Below are 22769 nucleotides of genomic sequence, written 5' to 3'. Positions count from 1 at the left end.
GAACGTACGTCATTTTACTATTGTCTTTGTACCTGAAAGTGAAACAGTTTATTGATCACAGCAAAGACATTTCAAAGGTCAAGGTCAGCAATCAGATCTTTAATTCACGTTGTTTTGGGGGAAGAGTGAGAACCAAGGGACTGTTTGTTTAAATTGCAGCGTATAGAGATGAAGACAGCTACATTCCAGTGAGATCATTTACGGACTTCACTTGAGCAGTTTTTTGAAAGTATCCAGCAGAAACCCTCAAGGGACAGGGAAGACATGCTCATTCCACTCAGGAAGCCCTGAGCCCCAGTCTCAGTGTTTGAGGCAGCTGTGCCACAATGATCACTCAATATTTGGTCAAATATCAATATTTGCTGGTCCTTCCTAATATGGGTCATTCCTGACTATCTGTGCCAACCTATAGCCATTTACTGAAATGCTTACTATGAAAACATTGAATTATAATGCAAAATGATAATACCTATTTTTCTATTGGTCATAATTAACTTGGATATAATGAAGCTTTGAATTTGAATGTTTTACTTCCATTCCTAGAAAACCTTGAAACGTTATTTTAAACATACTATTGAAAACAATTCAGGCTTTATCATATACATTGTTGATCACAAGAAATGACCCAAAAATAAATCGACTTAATTTGTCATGCATAATATGGCATATTGCACTTTATTATAGACAGTCACACACTTTGGGGTCTTTGCAGGTTCATTTTGTATTTAAGGTCTGATCATACATGATTATAAACACGCAGTGTCATTCATTTAAAATGTGAACTACATAAACGAGAAACTGCACGATGGTTCCATGACTTCACGGATTTTAGATGTGTGCTCCTGTGGCAAAATTCCAAAGGATGTGTCCATGATGAAATGTATCAAGTCCTTCACTTGGCAGTGGGCTCATTCCCAGCTGTGCCACCATCTGCTACTTTTTGCTGGTACTCCCTCTCCGATTGTTTTCTTCGGTAGACGTCATCTGATAAGAAAAGGATGTAGATGAGACAGCAATCAAGTCAATCATAACGTTCAGAAGTGAAATTCCAAACAATGAATGCACAAAATGCTACTGAAGTAATGTAGCTGAAGTAAAAGTTATGATTTGAACTTCCACCTAGTATGTTTTTCCCCTCCTATTTGTGTGACCTTGCCGAGTTCCACTTACAGAAGGTTTCTTTTCCTATTCTCACGTTGATCATGATCCACTCCATGACACCTCCAATGCAAAAAAAGACGGGAAGAAATCTATACGGACCAAAACGACGTTTCCCAGGAAAGAGACCCAAAAAATACCGTAAAGTTGGACTCCTTTGAAGCATCACGGACAACCATAGAAATGTGGACAACTTAGATTGATGTAAATATGCTATCGTGGTGGTGTCGTTTCATAAATGCCCTTTCCACAAGAAGCTATGGTGCGCTTGTTTTAATATCTGACAAAAAAGAAACACGGGCGGTTTAAGAACTGGTTGCGAAAGTGTCTTCGATCCGCAGCAACATTACAAAGAAGCAAGCGCACCCACTGACGTCATATCCGGCGGCGCGGTGTTTATTTTCCGTTTAAACTAAACTACTACTAAGCGTGATGAATTTAATTAATGACTGTTTAAACTGTTATATTTTTAACAACCTGTAATATATTTGATTCGTTATTGACTAAATGGGACTTACGATACTAGAAAACGATAATAACATTTTATTGCAAGTGACAACCGAAATGTTTTTGGGGTTTTTTAAGAAAAGTTCAACCTTTGGGTCGCCAAGCACTTTCCCATGTCTCGGGGAGATTTTTGTTCTGATTTGATGAAACTGAGTATAACGGGGATGGATGGATAAAGTACAACAGATGGCAGATAGTGGATTTATTGATGGCAAGTGTAACAGCATGACACAAAATTGCAAACATTCATCTAAACAGATACATTAAACACATGCAACTACACACAACAGAAGTACCATTAAGAATCTAAACAGCTAAGAGCACCATGGGCTCACCAGAATTGGCTTGAAGGTAGTGTATATATATTTATATACAAATGTTCTTTTGCGACGGAATCATTCATGAGGCAAATTGCAATATTTCGACAAAGTGCCACTAGGAAGAGGTTTCCAAGAGCCCTCAAACACAAGAAGGTTGCAGAAGCTCAAAGCGAGCATCCGACATGCTACACTTCCTATTTTGGGCCTCATCAAAAGCACCGCACAGCACAGCAAGACATAGAAAAACATACATTGGTCATCACTCGCTGTTTTGCCATACACAACTGAGGAAAGTATTGCTTATTTCAAAATGTAAAACATACATACATTGGCATATTGACTGATGTCTTTATCATGGCTCATTTTCTTTCTTTCTTTCTCTCAAGGTGTCCTTTATTCATCTTCACTTTGTTCTCACTCATGTCTTTTAGGATCATCTTTTAAACCGTGACTTGTTTGACACAAGGGACGGGAGGGGCGATAGATCAAGTATGGATCATGGCCAAAACAATGAAAAATAGGCATTTGACCCCGGCAAATCAATCTTCCACTATTTGAGCCGGTCGACAGAATGTCCAGTGATGCTCCACCGTGTTCTCGTTGGCCCGCTCGCTCATGTGGTGCACGCGTGTGTTACGAATGGTAAAGCCTTGTTTCATGATGTAGTCCATGAGATGAACTCGCAGGGACACCTCCTGGTGATAGTCACACGGCCCGAAGGTGAAGGACACCTGGCAGTCTCTGGTGTCCATCATGTGTTTGTTCCACTTGGTGAAGTTGTTGGAAATGCCCTCGAGCAGGGCGTGGACCTTTGTGGTGATGGTCAGCTGCGTGATGATGACGGCTACTGGGTTGGAGTACTTGGAGAGTTTACGCGTGCTGGAAAGCTCCACGACCTGCTCGAAGATGTCCGGAGGGTACAGCGGCTTGGGATCGCTCAGGCAATGGATCAAGGGTTCGATCTGATAAAAGTCGGCCTCTTTTCTCAGAAGGTCTGTCTCTGTGAAGTCAGCCGGGAGGGTGAGCTCCGAGGTCCGCAGGAAGTTCAGGATGTACCTGAAAAGCGTCCCGTCGCGGTCGATGAAGTAATTTCCCTGGGAGTCGCGGGCTGTTGGGAAGTCTCCCCGGAACATGGCGCCCAGCATGGAGTCGGGATAACGCTGCAGCGTGGACAAGCTGGTTGTGTACAGGTGACCTCCGACGTTTAAGGTGACGGGAGTAGTCATCTGAAGCCAAGGCCAGAGAGGGAAGATCTTTTTCATGCATTTGCACAAGCCAAGGCAATTAAATCAGAACCCATATGAATGCCGGTCCCGATACCCTCCGTCTCTCGAAGCTCCGATGCTGAAACACTGATAGCACTTTCCCGAGCTGACAAAATTACCTTACAGGCAGGTGGAGTAGAAGACATGCCAGCTGTGTTGAGGAACTTAAACCAGGGTTGGGCAACTGGTGGACTGCATGCACGACCACACTTTGAGTGGGCCCTTAATTAATCCATTTAAAAAAAAAAAAAAAAATTGAGTTTGTTTTTTTACAAACGTAACTGCGTGATGTCATGACAAATCTGTGCTAGGTATCGGTACGTACTCAAATGAATGGTATCTGTGCATCCTTGTTTATCTAAAATGGACTACATTTTTATTTCTTGTAATAACAATAATGCAATTTAAGTACAGTATTCAATCAAACAGTAAAATGAAGAATGTAAAGACATGCTTGGATGATCGGGCTTGCAAGTGTCACTTACCCTATGGCCCCAGCCTCCATTATCCATTTGTAGACAAATCCCCACTTGGTCAAGACCCGAAACAGAGCGCCAAACGTGGTTTGGCTCAATTCACTTCCACCTGTAAAACCAAAAAATACAAGCACATCCCCGGTTGAGCAATGCAGGGCCTGTTTAATAACGCGTCAATGAATTGGATGGAGCTGTCTGTGCAGGTATCTTCGTTCAAATTTGTTTCCAATTGAATTGTGCTTATGACATCACATAGCATCAAAGAAAGAGTAAAAGAGTCATATCAATACATACATATGCTTCACCTTGTTTGAGTAGAGGGTGAGGTGCCAGCCAGCTAGTCAGTCACAGGGCATCCAGTGGAACCTTGAATTCAAAACAAATAGACAACTGTTGCTGGATCACTGGCTACACGTTGCTGTGAACTCCAAACTGGATCCATCGCTCCACAACATATGGCGGAAAGTCGTCGCACTTGTACAGTTGGCAGAAGTTACACTAATTAATAGCGGTTGTTTTTTTCTCCAAAAATAATTTGGAGACCAAAAAAAAAAGCTCATGTTAATAAAATGATTTGACTATATTTTTTTCAACCATCATAATGTTTATTGTAAGACACTTTGAATTGTCTAGTCTACTACATGACATGAAGTGTGCTATACAAATAAACATGTTTTTCCTACTTTTGGAGCTGAAACACATTCATCGCATTTCCATTCATTTCAATGACAAACAATAACTCCATTCATGAACGGTTCAAATTTCAAACGGGCCCATGGACGTCTTAACTCGAGGTTCCACTGTTTGGACAATTGAAATGATTCAATACACTTTAATATGCGTGTTTTGGTCATCCATCCACATAGGACGGTCCGGATTGGAGCCTCAAAACTTTCAGACGAATAATCAAATCTCCCTTTGCTAGTGCAAGCGAATGCTGCGAAGACTTAAGCGCAAAGCATTGCAAATGTGAACTTTTCTCGCTAAACAACGCCAGACATAGAGTAGGCAAGGCTACTAGCTAGCCTGCTAGCTAGTGAGGCTAGCGAGTTCACAATGTAGCTGATGTTACGACTATCTCATTTGAAACGTGACAGAAATAGGAGCTCACCCACTCGCTCTTTTCGATTGCGTCCTTTCGCCAGTCCCAAAAGAACAGCCCGAGCGAGGTTGATGTTGAGCGGTGCTGATGCCTGCTTGGCTGCAAGTCAGTCAGTCAGTCAGTGATGTTCACCGCAGCCGAGCCGAGCCGAGCCCAGCAATCCTACACACTCACACGCACAGTGGCCGCGTTACATGCACGCGCACGGATTTATCCTGCCCGTTTACACGCATCTTTACGGTAAAAACCGCATCGCAGCCGATTTCAAAATAAAAGCTACACCGTACTGGTTATTCCAAGTCAAATATCTTCAGATGACATTTTTTTGGGCAGTGCTGGGGATGAATAAATGATCTACGTAGCATATTTAGACAAAGATCAATTTGTGTACGTTTTGGAGAGCTTTGTCTTTCTCCATGTGTTGAGGTCAGGGTTCACACCTGGGCTCCAGCTTTCCTGTGTGGAGTTTGCACATTCTCCCTGTGCTTGCGTAGGTTTTCACCAGCTTCCTCCCACATTCCAAAAAAAAAACATGAATGTGCCCTGTGACTTACTTGCTGGTGGACCACTCCAAGGTGCACTCAAGATTCCCTAAAGTCTGAAGCTGACATTTGAACCCAGACTATTCTCGACGATTGCACAAAGTTCTGCCTTCAAAGCAAGCAACTTTAATCCCCACGTTTTCTTTCTATTATTTATTATTAACTCCACACAAACACAAATTTGAATTCAGGATGATTTCTTTGCACCTCCTCTGGCTTCTTGCTGCAGGATGATGAACTCTAGGATGAGTTTGGCTGTGCGACAAGGCTTCTCCATCACCACAGAGTGGCCACAGTTCTCCAGCAGGTCCACTCTGCATCCTGGTAACATTTCTGCAATGACCGTGGCTCCAGACACATCCACCACCTGAAAAAACACATTTTTAAATGAAGGAATGAATCAAATGTTGAATTTGTGGCGTTTGATGACGAGATTAGTCATTGAGCGTTTCCTCGAACTTGACCTACCTGATCCCGTTTGCCCCATATCACCTGCACAGGTGCAGTGATGAGATGCAAGTGTTCCTGTAAAGCATATCTGGATTTCTCACTCACAATCTCCAGAAACACTGTTGAACAAAAGGAAACGCAATCACTACCGTGTTTCAGGAAGACACACCAACATTTCAGACCATTCAAATCAACTAACCTTCTTCATAAAAAGAGTTGTGAGGCTCTCGGACATCCACGAGCCCTTGGAGAATCTAAAGAACATGAGCGGCATAGCTTAAAATGATGTAAGTATTGGTTAAAAAAAAAAAAACAGCTGACTGAATCCGACCTGCTGAGGTATCTTAAAGCGAACATGTGAACACAGTCTGAACATGTCCTGCATCTCCTCAGGCGTGGTTGGGATGAGTGGAATATTCAATGTGTAGTTGCTACGCTCCAGATCTTGCAGATGATTATCAAACTTGGTCTCACATGGATGTTTGATACCTTCAGGAACAATGGACATCATAAACTTTGATATGAATGGCTACACCATATGAGCCGCCCAAGAATAATTCAGTTGCCGTGACAGAATTACATCCAGTAGATCAAAAAATTTGGTTTGGCACTAAATGATGAAAGATTGAACACTGAAGGTGTCGTGCGGCATTTGATACGACGATAATGTGTGTACATTATTATTGGCACTTACCATCTGGACAAATGAGCGTCATGCTGCAAATTTCTTTTGGGTAAGTGGCGGCGTACACCCCGGCGACATTTCCCCCCATGGAGGTCCCGATCACATGGAAAGGTTTCCGGTTCAAGCGAACGGTTTCCACAAACTGAGGGAAAAAAAAATGATGCGCCAAAACTGACTTTTACAGTGAAAACACGTCATTAGCAAATATATCGTTGGGTATATTTTTTCCCTGATGAATTCTCCTGGCCTGCCCCACGATGGAATAATCCTCTGCGTTGGTCCGGGTCGTACCCTCGTGGCCTGGCATGTCCACGCATACGATGTGTAGATGTTTGGGCAGGTACTGATGAAAAGAGCATAGCTCAATGTATTATGTATCATTTTGAACCAAGAGCATTTTCCTATACTCTTCAAACCTGGTACCTCACTTTTGGCTGACCTTGACAAGTGTGAGCCAAATGTCTTTGTGAGTCGAGAAGCTGTGCAGCATCAGAATGGAGGGCCTCATTCCGGGCTTTCCTCGGCAGGAGTAACAAAAGCGGTAGCCTCCGCAATCTGCATAGTGGACCTGGAGACCCAGAGTCCTCCTCCAGTACCTGCACAAGAGCAGCAGAATTTCATAAAAGGTGACTGATACAATTTTAGGCATCCAGACATTTCTCAAATATAACGGTAAGAAACTTGGCAGTGACTCAGCGACCTTACCAATAGTAGATTTGAATGAGTGCCGAGGGCCACAAGAGGAAGGAAGCCACGAATGCCAAAAGGGGAATAGCCAGCGTTCCCCCAGCAATTATGAACAGATTCACAAGCTCTAATTCGGCTGCCATGTCTTTCCTGGCTTAAACACAATGATTAAGCGTCACACATATCGTAGGATGGATTCATCAAAAGTTTCACTGAGCTTTTGAAATGTACATTTGTAAATATCAATCCACAAAAAAGCAGACTTACTATTCTGTCGATTTTCCTTCCTCGATTGTTGTCACAGCGCAGACGTGGGTTACCTTTAAATCATCAACAATTTTTGATAGCTTGAAAGATTTTGAATTCCAGAAATGTAGAATAGCTTCATCCCTGCGGCAGGCAGTTAGCCCTAGCAGATTATGCCGGCTCTAGATAAACTTATTGATTAATAGTCATCACCGGGGGAAGAAAACTGGGCCACTAGATTATTCGCCGGTTCTTTTAAAGTGAACGCACGAGTCGGAACTTTACAAATGATCGCGGCGTCAACACACAAGCGACGACAAATTTGTTCATGATATATGTACGGACTTGTGTTTGATTGTTGAACCATGAGTTTTGCTTTCAAGGACTAAATGCACCACTGGGTGTCATGAGTGTGCATTTTACTGGTGAACTGTGGCTTGAGGCGCAGGGAGCAGCAACCAGTGTGCTACCTCTATCCTACTTGAGATATCAAAATAATGCTTTAGAAAAAAAAGAAATACATCAGCTATTTTTGATCATCCTTGCCTCATGCTGACAGAATTTTTGAACACCTCCCGGATTTCTCAATACGTTTAATTGATGATCAAACAGCAAATACAATGGCCTGGTGTTGCTTAATAGACGTGGAGTTCAAATCATCCAGTATATTGTTGGAAATTGTTGTATTCAAGCTACACGGCTAAGAATTAGCCTGATGGCGTGCACAAGTGACATTCTGCTGCAACCCCGGACCTCTACTGATGACCTACATACAGAACAAACTGGAGCAGAATAAATGGAGGGGATGCAGGCCCAGCATAGGAATTTGGTCTTTTATTTTGGTCTGCTCTAGTGTATTTTGTTTGTTATTCCACAAACTGAGCTCCATCCACAATTTGGCCGTCACATGACAGGGATAATACAAACGTTTTGTGCCAAGAAAGCGAGCATTGTTGCCACATCTGAAATTCACCAAGGCACGGGTCATTTTGTTGAGAAATGTTCGGCTTCCTCCTCAAGTGGGAACGCTGCACCGAAAGCAGAGCTCGGCTTCATATCAGTACAGCTGTTGCGTGAACATAGTTTGGATAGCAACCGGCTCGCTGATTGGACAAACGGCTAAGTTCCAAAACTTGCAACTGGAAGTTGTTGATGAAGGAAAAGAGGCCAAATATTGACAATTTGGCAAGAGAAGCATAGCAATCTTGCTGTTGTTCTTTAAAAGTGTTTAATTGTTGGATTACACACAGCATTGTACAACAGTGAGAAGAAAACAACAAATGCCTGGAGATGAAGATTAGTCAGATATTCCATCAGCTCAAAATGGAATGAAGGGTTGTGGTCGCAGTGCTCTGACGAGTTCACTAACGAGAAACTTTTTCAACATGACGAGTCCCCGAGTGTGAGTCACGTAACTCGTGTTAAAATATGAGGCATCTAAATATCAACCATTGGTTATGAAAAAAGCCTTGCTCACTGGCTACTGGTTGCCAGGTCAGGTCAAGCCAAAGATTGATGCCAAATTCATTCCAAGACAGATTTATTGCTTCTTCCAGCTGTCCATTAAGATTTATTGTGGATTGGATGTTATGGCAGATATAATTGACAGACGCTCCTGAAGCTTTTCTGACATCCGGTAAACAGTTTGTGCAAAGTGCCCAGTGCTTCTTCTTTTTTTTTCTGGCCCATTTGAGATGTTGCGTCAGTTTGTGCTAGCTAGCGTGTTGTTCGGGCAAGTGCGCTAGCTAATGCTATGCTAGCGTGTGGTTTAAGTAAGTATGATAGCTAATGCTACGCCGGTGCGTTGTTTAGGCAAGTGCTATCTTTTAATACCACACCAAGATTTTGTTGACTTGTCAATGATTAACATCAAAGTTGTACACTGCCCCACATCGAGTTTGACATTTCCAAGCTACCTCGTCAAAGCCGAACAGTAAGCAGAGCTACGCTGTTAGCACACATTGGAGTTAGCTAATAGCGCTATTTAGCATTAGCTTCTAATAGCTGGCAAGATGAACACTAATTGACAAGTGTAACTTGAAAGTCTTTTCCTTCAGACTCAGGATTAACACTATATTCTTTGTGTATTTTGATTGAAGAATATCAGCAATCCTTTTTAAAGACACTGAACTCTTTTTAATTGTGAACAAAAAGTCTCCTTAATGGGCTCATAATTGGTGCATGAGGTCAATAGGTCACTTTATTGAGTGCTTATTGCGTTGACAACTACACACACTATTTTACGGGAGGCCGCAAACGAGCCGTCCAAATTAGGATTCTATAGAACTACAATTAGTTTGTAGACAACATTTACATTCATTAATGGACAACTTACAGCTCAATATTTTCCAAAATGGTCCAAAAGATAGACCACTATTGCAAACATAAACATTGATGGAACTTTCTCGAATGAGCATAAGTGCTATCTGAATAAAAGTTCCAAGATGTTGATACAGTGTTACATATGACACCTTCTAATTAACAGTGCAGATAATAGTCAGTTTCAAACTTATGACAGACGGCCTAGCTTCATCGTGGGCACGTGTGGCCCTCAGGTCTTAAAGAGCGCAGCAGCAGTCACAGCTGTTAGAGCCACAGCAACCACAGACCCCCAGATCATCCACGGCTTCTGTGGTGGCACAAAAACGGAAACATGAGCGTCACCGCGCGAAAGCCGCCCTCTGGCGCGAGCGTCGATGGTGCGACAGAGAATGTCAGTTCCAAAAAAAAAAAAAAAATGAAGATGAGCTCATCCAAAAGTCACTGGGAGAAAAGCTTGTTAGTATCCAGACAGAAGTCATTTCACAAGCTGTTTGACTTGAAAGGTTAGATTGCTGCCGCAGAGAATTTTTTTGTTTTTTTTCCTTTTTTTGAAGGAGGAGGAGGGAGCAAGGGGTTGCTTATGAAGCCATGCGGACACTGGAGGATGAAAATGACAGACGTGGGCTAGGAATATTGTGTACCTTACTACCACAATGCGCCGAAGCACCATAACAGCAAAGCCAGGACAAGGCCGATGACTATGGCTTGAACAGGCAGCATTAGGGGCGTCTACAGGAGGGAAGTGATAGGATCAGAATCAACTAGTGAATGGGACAAACTATTAATAGAGGAACACCCTTTCTTTGGTAAGTTGTGCCTTTTTTTTTCATTTCGATGGGATTCGCACGGCTGTCAATGTTGTCAAGCAACACAGCGGATGAGTGATTCTGAGAACGACATTCACGATATATAATAATGAACGAAATCAGACCAAATTTTAGATTTGGTCAACTATGCCGAGCCAGACGAAGCAACCTGAACGCACCTTTGTTCCTTTCTCTTGCAGATCCTTCATGTTGGCTTTACACTCCTCCAGTTCAGTCACAAGTGACAGCTTCTCCTGCTCCATCTTCTCATAGTCGTCCTTCAGGTCAGTCAGCTCCGTCTTGGTCGCCTCATACTATAAAGAAGGAAGCAAAATGGTTCGTTTTGCTGTGCTTTGGGATGAAAATGACTTCAGACAACTTGGGTTCAAGTTCCATATTTATCACTAGCTCTGGTTAAGTTACCGTTGAATGTGTTTATACCGTCGTGCTTGTGTTTGATTACTTGGCCCTTGTGTTTTATGTGCGTACTTTTATAAAAGGTGATGTCAACATTCTTTTATATCGTCATTATTACTTTTTGAGATTGCATTCCAACAAGCTTTCCATCTCGAGCAACAATATGTTGACATTACTTCAAAGGCTTTTTTTAATGAGCATAATCACGTGCTAGAAAGAATGACAAATATTGTGATGAGTGCACGTAACAAGCTCTTCTAATTGATACGGTTACTAAGGTTTCCTAAGAGCTTTGCGTACACACACATTTCTCCTGATCAGCAGGGCACTTGAGAATTTGACAAACATGGCTGATCACAACTGTTTGTGGCAATCCCACAATTGTTTTTGCAATCCCTCCAAACAACACACGTTAGCTTTCTGCCTCGTCCATACCGCCTGTCTGCTTGTCAGGATGTTGTCTGTCACAAGATGACAGAACTGGTAGTGCCCGTTTGGTCGGAACATCAAACACAGCGTACGTTAGCACAAAAATGTTGCGGAACCCGGTTAGCATTATAAGATCGAATGATTTTATCTTGATGTCGTCTGAGGCTACTAGATCCCTTTCACATGTGACATTTACTTTTAAAAAAAAAACGATTCGATCATCTCCAATCATAATACTGTGGTTGTCATGACGATCCAACGACTCGTAAATATTTTTCACACGATAACTACTTTGGCGAGGATAAAAATAGCCTGTCGGGTGTTTTTATGTCTGAAGCGGCGCACGTTTTGGCTTGTGATTTCAAAGGCATTGCTGAACTTTAACAAGGCGTCGCTATGAAGAGATTATCGGTTTTGCTGCGAGGGATTATCCAATTACACCTGACTTGTTTTGAAAATGATTTACTTACCAGCAATCATGTATTTTTTGCTCATCTGGTGGCAGGCAGAACAACACAATTTTACTTTTTGTGACATTTTTGTTTGGAGGTGTGGTATGAGTTTTGGTCTGGTGCCTAGTCTCACTAAAGACCGGGGAGCCGATTCCATCCTCACCTGTCTCCGCAGGGCCTCCCTGGAACGATCGGCTTCATCCAGTTGGCTTTGTAGCTTGCTGCTATCCTGTTGGTGCTGAAGCTCCAAAGCTGCCAGCTTCTTTTCCAGCTCCTGCTGAGATCTCTCCAGAACTTTCAGGTTGTTGCTCAATTCTGCATTCTGGCCACGTGAACTAGCAGCAAACAAACAAACAAAAAAAATCATTTCAGCAAGTAGTGGTTATGACCTTTGTGATGTCAAAGAAAGCCAGACAGGTGACATGGTTGCTTTTATGAATTCTGAATACTTTTAAGACGGTGAGAACTTGTAGAAGGTGAAGTTCTCTGTGGTAGGATGGATTCACAAGAACTCAATTGTTGTTTTGTGGTAAAAGCATCCTTAGTACTGACCTGACAAGCTCTTTGTCCAACTGCTGCTGTTTGTGCTGCATTGCCTCATTTTTAGCACAGAGTGCAGCACTTTCTTGCTTCTCTTTCTTTTGGGCCTTCAGGAGTTCCTCTTTCTCTGCCCTGAGGGAAGTGCACTCACTTTGCAGATTGCCCTTTTCTTTCTGATGCTTATTCACCAATTCCTGTTTGTCTGATCGCAGACTAGAACACTCCTTCTGAAGGCTGTTACACTCCACCTGCATGGACTGCAGCTCATTTGCTGGAAAAAAAAAAATAAAGTTAAAATTTACCGACAGATTTGCAAAAAAGAAATGTAAATCATATTTTTCGATAGATACGTCCATAACTATGCAAAACGGAATCATCAATCCTAAATACTGTAGTGCCTTGAGATACAAGTTAATTTGTGCACACACGATTCAAAACAGTTGTCTCTCAAATCGTCAATCACCATTGAAACAAATGGAAATATTATTTATCTATTCCTGACGCCCCCCCCCCCAAAAGACATACTTTTATGTTTTTGCTGTTTTAATCAAGAATAAAGGCACTCTACAATATTGCACGTCATAAAAACAAAGATTAAGAACATAACTACAATGTAAAGTATGAAGTAGTTTGTGCCTTGTCTCTCCCTAAAAGGATTCTAAAACTGCAACTATTGATGCTAACCTTTGCTTGTCAACGGGAATTTTAGCATTATGCTATTTGAGGCTAACACAGTTTGTGCAATTCTTTTTGTTTTACATTTAGTCAGACGGTAAATTTAAACTGGGCATGTCATTGAACAGCTGAAAGCTTCTTTACTGCCAACAAGCAGCGCTCGTAACTCACGCTTGCGCTAGCAAGTCACAGCTAATATATCGGAGGATTGACAGCTCATATAAAAAAAAACAACAACTCCAAAGTCGCTTTGAGCGTATCTTCAGGTACCATTTGGATGTAAAAATAGGCAGATTTCAGAAATCAATCACGATCATGAGCTTAATCTAGTAGCACCTTGTATTTCTGCCGTTTTCTGCCACTGCTTGCCCTGCTGCTGGAGATCCCGCTGCAGGTCATCAATCTCACGCTCGTATTTGCTGGCAGTCTGACGCCATTTGTCCATTTCCTTGGAAACGGTTGCCAGGTTGGACTCCAGATCGCCGACGTCACGGTCCCGCTCGGCGGACGCTGCCTCCAGGATGCGTTTCAGCGACTTCACCTCGTCACGTGAACTTTCCAGCTCGTCACGTAAACTAGAGGAGACGTCTGTCTGCTCTCTGAGGATGTCCATTTCATCTTGGAGCCGCCGCAGTTGCCCTGTTCAAAATGATTTCCAACAGTAAGAATATTTTTCAAATGTCACGCGTAAAAGGATGTGACATAGTATCGGAGCGAAAAGATTTGACCTTCTAGCTCCATGCATTTGTGTCTCTCCGTGTTGGCCTGATCCTGGGCCTTCCCGAGTTCATCGTTCAAGCGTTGGATTGTTTTTTCGTAGTCGCTCGAGGATCCCATATTTGAGCGGGTGAGATCATCTGCCATAAAGAACAATCGTCATCCAAAATCAAAAGCGCCATTCTAACGAGAGAGTGGTCGGCCGCTAATGTAAACGTTCCTATCTTCCCACAGAGGCTGTGGAATGTAACCAGGAGAAGACCATGGCGTTGGGTGTCATCATAAAAATAGAAGGCTAACTTAAAGTCCCTGCTTGTTCATTCTGCTCCAGTCCTAAATATGATAAGAACTAGGGCTGACACGCGAGTTGATTTCCCAAGATATTAAAACAAGCCTGTTACGTAAGCTAATTGGCAACCCAGAAAAGAACGGACGGTCATTATGTTGCATTTCCTATCGGATCCGGTGCGTCATTCGAAAGGCCCGTTATGTTTGGTAGTGGAACGAAAACAAGCTGTGCAAATGCTTAGCCGTTTGCGCTTCCCAAAGAATATCTCCATCCACTAATCTGTGTTGGCTAGAAAAAGGGATGACCTCATCTTGGAGCGAGCGAGGGAGGAAAACATTTCAAAGCACGCGCGCCATAAAAGGACGCATCTGATGAGTGCCACGCACTTCGTGCCTCTCTCACGTTGCCGTCGTCTTAATGTACAGTCGGGATTCACGTTGGCGGAGGCGCCGACGGATGACACCGATAAATCCGAGGCAAACAAGGGGAGGCTGGTGGCACCCTCCGGCTCGAGGGCATGACCAGCCTGCTTGTGCGCCAGACAAAGGCCCGGCCTGGCCCGGCCCGGCCCGGCCCGGGCAAGCTGTGTTGTGTTCAATCTGCTTGTATTTTCCAACATGCATGCATGCATATTTATGAGTGAGAAAGTAAGTGGGCTCCTTGTCTTTGTCTACTTGAGAGACAACTATGTATACGTCAAATAAAAAAAAAAAGGAAACAAAATCTACCACGATATCTTTAGCTGGCTTGAGTGTCAGGCAATCCAAGTATTAATTGGATTAGAATGTATAAAAAGACCTTTTGGTGAGATAGAATACTGAGCATCATGCTTGCGTGATGACAAAAAAAAAAAAAAAAGTAGAGGAATTTCTTTTTTTAGCTCAAGTGCTGAAAGCTAAAGTCATGGCGGCAGCCCAGCTGCCTTGTCACTTTCCACCCCGATGAATGAGACGGCCTGTTTGAACATATATAGAATGAAACGATGCAGATCATAATATCATATGTGCAAAGAAGCTTATAGAAAAGATTGATTGGGGAAAGACCGCGGTGAGGATGTCACAAACGCTCTCTATGTCGTGCAGTCAAGCGTTGCAAATGCAGTACAATCCTCGGGCAAAAAACAAAAACACTCGTGAATTCTTCAAGGTGGAGTCATAATGTCACATTATCCTATATTATGTTTTCCTTTGAAAAGTCATTGGTTAGTTAGTCTGCTGACATGGAGACTCTTCTAATAGGGTGTTGACACATGAGACAGTCAATCAGATTGTAAAGTCATGGCACTGCCTTTAATTGACGACTTGAAAATGACTTTTCATTTGGCTTGTCTTGGTTTGAATGACTGGTCAAGGCTGGTTAGAACCAAAAACGAGGTTATCATTTGTGTCTGGCCAAAATATTCTGCATTACCTTTAATTCGTGATATGTTGTTCATTGGGTCACTCATTTCCTTTTCTTCCGTGATCTTATCTGCAATACAATGAGACAAAATACAAATAGGAAAAAAAAAAAAAAACACAGATAAATTAAGATTTGAAATACAATCACAACAAATCCAACAGTGCATGTTTATTCACGAGCAAGAATATGAATGAATGGCAAGAAAATGGTCCAACTTAATTGAAACAGTTACCTGAAGAATCCAGACCAGGTTTGTATTGCTCTGCGGCTCCAGCAGTCCTTGACATGAAGAACTCTTCTCCAACTATCGGATTTTTTTCTGATGCTCAACGGAATAGTCCAAGCGGGGACCTGGGGAGGGGGGGGGAGAAGTCTCTGCACTTAGTGTCAGATCTCGCTATTAATGCGACAAAGAAACCGCAAGCGACAAAATTGTGGTCCAGACTATATTCTAAAGCAACGAAGTTCAATCTGATTAAAATGTATCGCTCCTTAATCGTTTGAATAAATCTCCCGAAAAGATGGCACCCCTCTGTTTTGTTGTGGCGTTGGCCTGCACCTCCACACTAGGTCACGCATCTGAGTCTCGGCCGGCATCATGGAAGCTCCAGCTGCATACTGACACTGAGAGCTTTTGTTTTGAGTAGACTGGGCCTGCTGATGCTGATGTAAAACGTCACAGATGATCCTCTATATATCGTTCGACGCAAAACTACAAAAGCATAATCGATCACCAGAAATTGGAGATTGCATTTTTGTTCTGTTGACATATTTATTTTGCAAAAATATGCCTCCAGACTAGCTCACTGATGTTAAATTGAGTGCCATCTATAGCAAGGATTTGCTTTGCTATTCATTTAGGCTACTCCAAATCATGTTAGTTTGTTCAGCTATCTTTGCTCACTGCATATAGTGTGAGGCAGAACCATTTAATAAAGTTCCACTAGATGGCAGAAGTGAGGCGATTGGTGGAGTTGAGAGTTCAAAGCAACCATGGTGCATCAGCATTTAACTGTTATGCTGCAAGCTAATGGAAGAATAAGATGCCATCAGATTTGAATCCAGGGTGAAAAAAAGGTTTTTATCTCCCAATACCTATGATTAAGTTCTTTTCGAGCATTTCTATATGCAACTTTTCCAAAATCACCTTGTTGTGTTCACTTTTCTCTACTTTGCTTTCAATTGTCTTCAATGTTTCCATTTTTTAAATGTCTTACATTCTTTCGCCTTTAATAGCTGTATGTTGTCTTTAAATGGATATTTGCAACCACTATGTGAAGCACATTGAGTTTGAAGCACATTGACCTTGGGTATGAATAAAGCTGCCTTGCTAATTAGAATTGAAAGAAAGCAGAGACCATTTGAGCAAATAGGAGTACATTCAAAAGTTGACTCACAGCATGACCTCCTAAACAATGTCAAATGTTGAGTGCTGATATGTCATCAGATTTTATACACAGACCTTGCCCTTAGTTGGACAAGATCCTCGTGAAATGGAGATTTAGGATGAGACGTTACTAATCATTGACATATTTCCGTCAATCATCAACTATTGCAGCCTTGGCTATTTACAGTGGATTTGCATACGATACTTGTGTATCAAAACCTTCCTGCTAATTTACCAAACATGATTCTTCCCTAGAGCAGAGCTGTGGACGATTCTGTGCAACCTTTGGGCTCACATTGATGTTTGGCACTGTTGTGTACCAGATTATTATCCTCACTTGACTGATTGTTTGACTTTGCTGCTCCGCTCACCAACCTGTTTCTGCACCACCAAAAAGATTCTCTCTTCACATTTAGTTTTTGCAGGTTCAGGATACGACGAATATGCCCCCAAAAATGCTCATCGACGGTGGGGTGAGGGGATGCGCGTTTCAATCACAGCGTTAGCCATTGCTTTCCTCGAGTCTATGCCATCTCGACTTGCTGTACGTTGCTGGTGATAAAATCCTGATCTTCCAGTTCGGTCCCAGGCTCCAGTCAGATTCAGATCCAGAGTTTTAGTGGAATCCTAGGCCACAAGCTGTGGGGAGAGCGGTATTATGCAGCAGCTGTATTGTTGTGTGAGACTATTTGCAGGATGATATTATAATATGTTGCTACAGTGATGGAGGAAACACTGCACGTGACCTTTCTTGTCTGTCAACTTGGCAGAAGTCAGGAATTTATGAGGCTAGCTAGTGACAAAGTATGAACACTGCTTGTGTAACAAACCAACACCATTAGAGAGCACTTTTCTTTTTTATTTGATTTTACATGAGCTAAAGTATCGTCAAAACATAGCCAGGTTAGCAAGCGGCTAAAGGCAGGTAAGGCTAAAGCTAGCCGGCGTTTAGCTTGCACGGTGACTTGACGGAATGGGCGGGGCGGGGCGGGGAGGGGCGAGCGGCTTCCGGCATGCTCATTGTGCGTGTACGAAGAGGGCGGCCGCTCGTTCGCTCGCTTGCTCGCTCCCGAGCGTCATTGAAAGTTTTAACTGTGGTCGAGTGGGTGGGTGTTGCCTTTTTACGTGTCAAGCTAGCCGCCCTGCCTGCACACTTTACTCTTGTGAGTTAAGCGGCGGTAATGCCTACTTAGCGCCAAAGCTGATCTTTTTTAGGTAGGAAGGAGGTGGGTGCGTAAGTTTTCCGACTGAAAAGGTTGCCAGTACAACTGCTGCTCCGATGACGTCCTCGTTCTCAGCTTGGTTCTGGAGCGAGCATTTTTGGCTTCCCCAAAATGTTTCCTGGTCGGATCTGGAGCATCCACCACCTGGCGTGGATTACCCTCGAGTGGGTGACTTGCTGTACGCCCTTCCGCTGTCCGTTGGGATTTTTATGCTGAGGATCCTATTCGAAAGGTAAAAAAGTCGAGACGTCGACAGCTTCATATGTTGCTCATTAAACGAACACTCGAGGGGCTCCCCGTCGGAGGACTACACAATTCTATATTTAGATACACACACGGGTGAGATGACTTGAGGTCAACTATATCAACAGAAAGTGCTATCTAACAATCTGTCTGTCTGTCTGTCTCTGTCTGTCTGTCTGTCTGTCTGTCCATCACGTGGTTCACTCGGGCGTCTCAGTTGTTATGATTGAGAATCCCGCGCGGCCTGTTGAATATTAACTTGAAAATCTTTTGAATTGAACGATTTAACGATCAGGCCCAAACCCTGAGCGGTTCTCCCAAATCTGTCTCTCCCCCCCCCCTCCCCGATCAACAGGGTGGGATTGAAGCAGATTGTCTTGTGACATCCATGAAGTTTTGTCGGTCCTGGGAGATCTTCCCGTCTGTCTCTATCTACTATGCTCACATGACAGGTCATTAGGTGGCACATTCCCTGGAATTTCTTGTTTCCCATGCCTTCCCCAAAGCCTCTGCTATGTTCTCCCTCCAACACCCAACTTTGTGAACTAAAGAGATTGTGTCAATGACTTGGCTAAAGGTTAAGCTAGCCTTCGTAAAGTAGTTAACTCCTCGCTGACTCTTGCCCTGTCTGAATGTCTTGCTTAACTACAACATTTCTGTGTCCCTTCCCCCACTCTGTCATTTTTTTTTGGGCCTGTGTGTGTAGGCTAGTGGCCAAGCCCTGTGCCCACATACTCCAGATTCAGGCGGGAGTGCAGCGACAAGCCCAGCCCAATGCTGTCCTGGAGAAGCTGTATCAATCAAAAACGGTAGTTATTTAGATCAACGTTATGATCCCGGGGTATCCCCGAGCCCACCCGCTGGAATTTTGGACTTTTACAAGTTGTGGAGATGTTCCAAAGGGAGTCATTCCTGTCTGCTGGTTGTCCTCACTAGTGTCCAGATGCAAAGCAACTGGAAGGACTTTCCAAGCAACTGGACTGGGATGTACGGAAAATACAGAGATGGTTTCGCATCCGGCGCAACCAAGACAAACCCAGCATGCAGAGAAAGTTCTGTGAGAGCATGTGAGTTTTCAAATGTGAACAAGTTGAATCCATTCATCTTAACCATTCATTCATTCGAAGAAAAAAAAAAAAAAATCCTGTTTATTTTTTTTTTCCCCCCCCTTCAGGTGGCGGTTCACATTTTACTTGGGTATTTTTATTTATGCCATTCATCACTTATGGAGGGTAAGTGGAGCTGAAATTTTGATCAAGCTGTTTTATCGTATTAACCCCGATGGCCGTGCTTGTTTCAGTCGCCCTGGATGTGGAATACCCGCCGATGCTGGGACACGTATCCCTTTCAGGTTTCTATTGAGTTTCTCCACATGCACCAGCTGATATTATGGAATCATTCAAGGTGTTTTTTTTTTTTTCTTTCACGCCCTTTCTTAGCATCAGAGTCCTCAACAGTTGAATCACTATGTGGCTGAGCTGGCTTTCTACTGCTCCCTGATGTTTTCCCAGTTCACTGACATAAAACGTAAGGTGGGTCAGCACAGGGACTCAAAAGCTCACAATTTCTGCCATGTCGTTTCATAAGTAACCTCTGTGTTGGTTTTCGTTATTGTCGGAGTGTATTGGAATAAGCCGACGACGGATTTTCTGGTAAAACAGGTTGGGCGACGGTAGCGCGTGGTCGCTCCGCATTTTGTGGTGCTTCCTTTAATTGGCTCCATTTTCTCCAGGAACTTGTGAGGACAAATTGTTCTTGTCAGAGTTGCTGAAAGTCAACATTTTTTTGGACTTGAGCATCTTTCTTAAGAAGTAACACAACTTTTACTGTTACGTTGAGCTACAGTCAGCTCGCTATTTTTATCTGCGAGTTTTTTTTTTGGTTTGTCTTGTCGCCTGAATCTGTTTCACCATTCCAATGAACTCATTCAGTACCACTGATGACTACAGACGTTCAAATTCTATTATAACTGGGCAGGCACTGACCGGGTTAACTATTTGTGATGTTTTACTCCATTTAAAAAACCAAAAAATTCCAAAGTTGCTTACTGCTTACTCAGTGGTTAAGTCTTAATAAAAAAAAATGTAATCACACGTTTTATTTTAATAGTGGATATTGACATGAAGCGATTTGTGTTTTCTTATCATTTTCACACGTTCCAAAGTGATCCACCCATTTTCTCTTCATTTCATCCACGTCAGGATTTCTTCATCATGCTTGTGCACCATCTGGCCACCATTTTCCTCATCACCTTCTCCTACGCCATCAACATGTTAAGAGCGGGCACGCTGGTCATGTGTGTGCATGACGCATCAGACATCTTCCTTGAGGTAAAGAGAGGATTTTTTTTCAAGCATATTTTGGTTGATTTTTCAATCCCTTTTCGAATGTTGTAGTCTGTTTGCGATTTTGTTAAAAAAAAAAACCCTCAAATTGCAAATTAGTCATTTGAGGTACATTTTATTTTTTTTCCCCGACTTTTACTCCAGAGCGACGTTTAATCGGAAAACGTACGATATCGTGGCCATTCCATATGACTGAATGGTTTGACTGTTTAAGCTTAACGTGATTGTTGCATTGGTATGTTTGCACATGTTTGACCCCTGAATCATAAAACCTCCGAGTTTTCTTCTGATAAGTTTTCACAATGACTGAGCGACTCCGATTGCGAGGGCACCGACTTTATCGTGATACCGATATCCTTTCATTGCCTACCAATAAATCGTCATCCGTGTCATTGAGAAACACAATCCGAGTTTACGCGCTTACATAAGCGCTTTATTTTTGCCGCTCTTAGTTTTCTGCCTCTCACCGACGTTACTATTTGACTGTCTACTTTAGAGTCTGTATTTTAACAAGAAATGTGTGGTTTGCCTTCACAGGCAGCCAAGCTTGCCAACTACGCCAAATACCAACGGCTGTGCGATGGCCTGTTTGTGGTGTTCAGCATCAGCTTTTTCATCGCTCGGCTCGTCATCTTTCCTTTCTGGTAGGACAAATGTTTATTTTTAGGACAAATTATCGCTATGAATTGGCACCCCATTGACGGACGGCGCCTTCAACTAAATATCTGTACGCAGGATTATTAACAGCGTTCTCTTTGAGAGCTGGGAGATGGCCGGCCCATACCAGGCCTGGTGGGTGCTGAACGGTTTACTTTTGGTCCTGCAGACTCTTCATGTGATCTGGTTCTACCTCATTGCGCGCATTGCAATCAAAGCCATATTTAAGGGAAAGGTGAGTTGGGTGTCGCATATTCTTCATGTTTTCATCTTTTCCAGGACTGTCCTTTTCTTCCGTAGCCCACCCACATCTAAATGACCTCTGTGTTTGAATTTGTTCCGTCCCAGGTGGCTAAAGACGAGCGCAGCGACATCGAGAGCAGCTCGGACGAGGAGGTTCATTCCAGCGGGGGTAAACAGCCCAATCAGGCAAGCGGCCCCGCCAGTAACGTCAACGGAGAAAAGCGTGAGCGCTGAGGACAAAGCGTGGAGTCGGGCGGAATGTTTCACTTCCATTGTGCCTTTGCAACTCACCGCGTCACCTTTTGACCATCGGAGAAGATAACCAAAGAAAAGACTGTGTGCGGGATCCAGCTGATCCTTTTTACACATTGTGATGTTTACGCCTGCTTTATGCTTGCAAAAGTGACCAGAAAAAAATGTTGGAGCAAACACCTTGGGTTTGCCTTCTCGTTGTGAACGTTTGCCTGCGTGCGTGCGTGCGTGCGTGCCTGTGTGTGTGTGTGTGTGTGTGTGTGTGTGTGTGTGTGTGTGTGTGCGCGCGCTAGTGTTTGTCAGAAATTGCAACCGATCGATACAACTGTCAATACCATTTCATGAAATGAATTACATTTTATTGCAGATTGTACCATTTTTTTTTTCTACAGCTAAGAAACAAATCCCAGAATGTTCCTTTATACTTCAGACTTTCAGGATTTCCAAATAGAAAATATATTTGCTGTATAAAACACTCTTGTACCAAACCAAACAAGTAATGTTCTAGGAATTGTTATCATTTTTGTAAATGTTCGGATGAACTTGATTTTCCAATTTCCCAAAAAAAACATTAAATACATTTTGTGATTTGCAAGCCCTCTTTTTGTTTTGCACTTGATTTCAACACAAGACTGCCACAACCACTCGCCCATCAGATCTGCTCTGCAGTCATTCTACTCCCTCCATTTCAGATATTGTAAGTATGTTCACTTGAACTACTTTTGATTTGCTTTTAAAATACATATTGTGTATCTGTAAACATCCTCGGTTTAGAGCAGACAAGTACTTGGCAGAGCAGCAGTGCCCCCCGGTGGCTTAAATTATTTTATAGCTTCAGTCATTTCAGCGTCAAGGAATATCAAACTATCAAATGAGCGCAATACATTTCTACAGAGCTTTTAAAAATGTTTGCAAACAATAAATATATGCGTC

General features: G+C 42.9%; 5 protein-coding genes across 12 annotated transcripts; 1 reads left to right on the top strand and 4 right to left on the bottom strand.

The window, feature by feature from the left end:
• Positions 1 to 696: 696 nt before the first annotated feature.
• uqcc5 (ubiquinol-cytochrome c reductase complex assembly factor 5) lies at positions 697 to 1495 on the bottom strand. The gene is made up of 2 exons (XM_085903406.1): positions 1171 to 1495; positions 697 to 984 (listed from the first exon to the last, which is right to left on the bottom strand). Exons 1-2 carry the CDS (start codon positions 1322 to 1324, stop codon positions 893 to 895), a joined length of 246 nt encoding a protein of 81 aa, XP_085759532.1. The 5' UTR covers positions 1325 to 1495; the 3' UTR covers positions 697 to 892.
• Positions 1496 to 1852: 357 nt separating this feature from the next.
• On the bottom strand, positions 1853 to 4997 carry kctd6b (potassium channel tetramerization domain containing 6b). 6 transcript variants are annotated; one of them, XM_085926892.1, is made up of 5 exons: positions 4838 to 4997; positions 4021 to 4092; positions 3736 to 3835; positions 3370 to 3472; positions 1853 to 3211 (listed from the first exon to the last, which is right to left on the bottom strand). In XM_085926892.1, the coding sequence occupies exons 3-5, from the start codon at positions 3753 to 3755 to the stop codon at positions 2525 to 2527; spliced, it is 810 nt and encodes a 269-aa protein (XP_085783018.1). In that variant the 5' UTR covers positions 3756 to 3835; positions 4021 to 4092; positions 4838 to 4997; the 3' UTR covers positions 1853 to 2524. The 6 variants fall into 6 exon arrangements, with proteins under 6 accessions (XP_085783018.1, XP_085783027.1, XP_085783035.1 ...); XM_085926901.1 differs by having other exon boundaries at positions 4032 to 4092; XM_085926909.1 differs by having other exon boundaries at positions 4842 to 4997.
• A 513-nt stretch (positions 4998 to 5510) lies between these two features.
• On the bottom strand, positions 5511 to 7768 carry abhd6b (abhydrolase domain containing 6, acylglycerol lipase b). Its single transcript, XM_085915341.1, has 9 exons — positions 7460 to 7768; positions 7211 to 7346; positions 6945 to 7101; positions 6739 to 6848; positions 6515 to 6651; positions 6152 to 6309; positions 6020 to 6074; positions 5839 to 5939; positions 5511 to 5737 (listed from the first exon to the last, which is right to left on the bottom strand). Exons 2-9 carry the CDS (start codon positions 7333 to 7335, stop codon positions 5558 to 5560), a joined length of 1023 nt encoding a protein of 340 aa, XP_085771467.1. The 5' UTR covers positions 7336 to 7346; positions 7460 to 7768; the 3' UTR covers positions 5511 to 5557.
• Positions 7769 to 9611: 1843 nt separating this feature from the next.
• On the bottom strand, positions 9612 to 17263 carry slmapb (sarcolemma associated protein b). 3 transcript variants are annotated; one of them, XM_085916152.1, is made up of 10 exons: positions 17249 to 17263; positions 15719 to 15837; positions 15496 to 15555; positions 13808 to 13936; positions 13416 to 13718; positions 12417 to 12675; positions 12028 to 12199; positions 10746 to 10880; positions 10402 to 10489; positions 9612 to 10067 (listed from the first exon to the last, which is right to left on the bottom strand). In XM_085916152.1, exons 2-9 carry the CDS (start codon positions 15771 to 15773, stop codon positions 10406 to 10408), a joined length of 1197 nt encoding a protein of 398 aa, XP_085772278.1. In that variant the 5' UTR covers positions 15774 to 15837; positions 17249 to 17263; the 3' UTR covers positions 9612 to 10067; positions 10402 to 10405. The 3 variants fall into 3 exon arrangements, with proteins under 3 accessions (XP_085772278.1, XP_085772288.1, XP_085772297.1); XM_085916162.1 differs by lacking the exon at positions 17249 to 17263 and having other exon boundaries at positions 15719 to 15848; XM_085916171.1 differs by lacking the exons at positions 10402 to 10489; positions 17249 to 17263.
• Positions 17264 to 17928: 665 nt separating this feature from the next.
• Positions 17929 to 22431, top strand: LOC147063001 (ceramide synthase 5-like). The gene is made up of 10 exons (XM_085916185.1): positions 17929 to 18328; positions 19046 to 19148; positions 19276 to 19406; positions 19514 to 19571; positions 19640 to 19690; positions 19779 to 19871; positions 20541 to 20669; positions 21222 to 21328; positions 21420 to 21576; positions 21690 to 22431. The coding sequence occupies exons 1-10, from the start codon at positions 18153 to 18155 to the stop codon at positions 21816 to 21818; spliced, it is 1134 nt and encodes a 377-aa protein (XP_085772311.1). The 5' UTR covers positions 17929 to 18152; the 3' UTR covers positions 21819 to 22431.
• The last annotated feature ends 338 nt before the right edge of the window (positions 22432 to 22769 follow it).

Source organism: Syngnathus leptorhynchus, chromosome 1 (assembly GCF_054491065.1).
Source record: "Syngnathus leptorhynchus isolate UIUO chromosome 1, UIUO_Slep, whole genome shotgun sequence".
In the NCBI taxonomy this organism is placed as follows: domain Eukaryota; kingdom Metazoa; phylum Chordata; class Actinopteri; order Syngnathiformes; family Syngnathidae; genus Syngnathus; species Syngnathus leptorhynchus.
Note: the sequence above shows the minus strand (reverse complement) of the source record. Positions and strands in the feature narration are given on the sequence as shown.

Excerpts from the sequence above, each read along its gene's own strand:
- LOC147063001 (XM_085916185.1), top strand. The coding sequence starts at position 18,153 with ATGACGTCCTCGTTCTCAGCTTGGTTCTGGAGCGAGCATTTTTGGCTT. Across the intron at positions 18,329-19,045 it reads CTGAGGATCCTATTCGAAAG|GCTAGTGGCCAAGCCCTGTG; the intron begins GTAAAAAAGTCG and ends CTGTGTGTGTAG. Across the intron at positions 19,572-19,639 it reads CCATTCATCACTTATGGAGG|TCGCCCTGGATGTGGAATAC; the intron begins GTAAGTGGAGCT and ends TGCTTGTTTCAG.
- slmapb (XM_085916152.1), bottom strand. The coding sequence starts at position 15,773 with ATGTCAAGGACTGCTGGAGCCGCAGAGCAATACAAACCTGGTCTGGAT. Across the intron at positions 13,937-15,495 it reads CAACATATCACGAATTAAAG|ATGATCTCACCCGCTCAAAT; the intron begins GTAATGCAGAAT and ends TCTTTATGGCAG. Across the intron at positions 10,881-12,027 it reads GGGAGGCCCTGCGGAGACAG|TATGAGGCGACCAAGACGGA; the intron begins GTGAGGATGGAA and ends CCTTCTTTATAG.
- kctd6b (XM_085926892.1), bottom strand. The coding sequence starts at position 3,755 with ATGGAGGCTGGGGCCATAGG. Across the intron at positions 3,473-3,735 it reads ATGGAGGCTGGGGCCATAGG|GGCCCACTCAAAGTGTGGTC; the intron begins GTAAGTGACACT and ends GGATTAATTAAG. Across the intron at positions 3,212-3,369 it reads CTACTCCACCTGCCTGTAAG|ATGACTACTCCCGTCACCTT; the intron begins GTAATTTTGTCA and ends CCTTGGCTTCAG.
- abhd6b (XM_085915341.1), bottom strand. The coding sequence starts at position 7,335 with ATGGCAGCCGAATTAGAGCTTGTGAATCTGTTCATAATTGCTGGGGGA. Across the intron at positions 6,849-6,944 it reads TTTGGCTCACACTTGTCAAG|TACCTGCCCAAACATCTACA; the intron begins GTCAGCCAAAAG and ends TCTTTTCATCAG. Across the intron at positions 6,075-6,151 it reads GCTTTAAGATACCTCAGCAG|ATTCTCCAAGGGCTCGTGGA; the intron begins GTCGGATTCAGT and ends CATGTTCTTTAG.
- uqcc5 (XM_085903406.1), bottom strand. The coding sequence starts at position 1,324 with ATGCTTCAAAGGAGTCCAACTTTACGGTATTTTTTGGGTCTCTTTCCT. Across the intron at positions 985-1,170 it reads AATAGGAAAAGAAACCTTCT|ATGACGTCTACCGAAGAAAA; the intron begins GTAAGTGGAACT and ends TTTTCTTATCAG.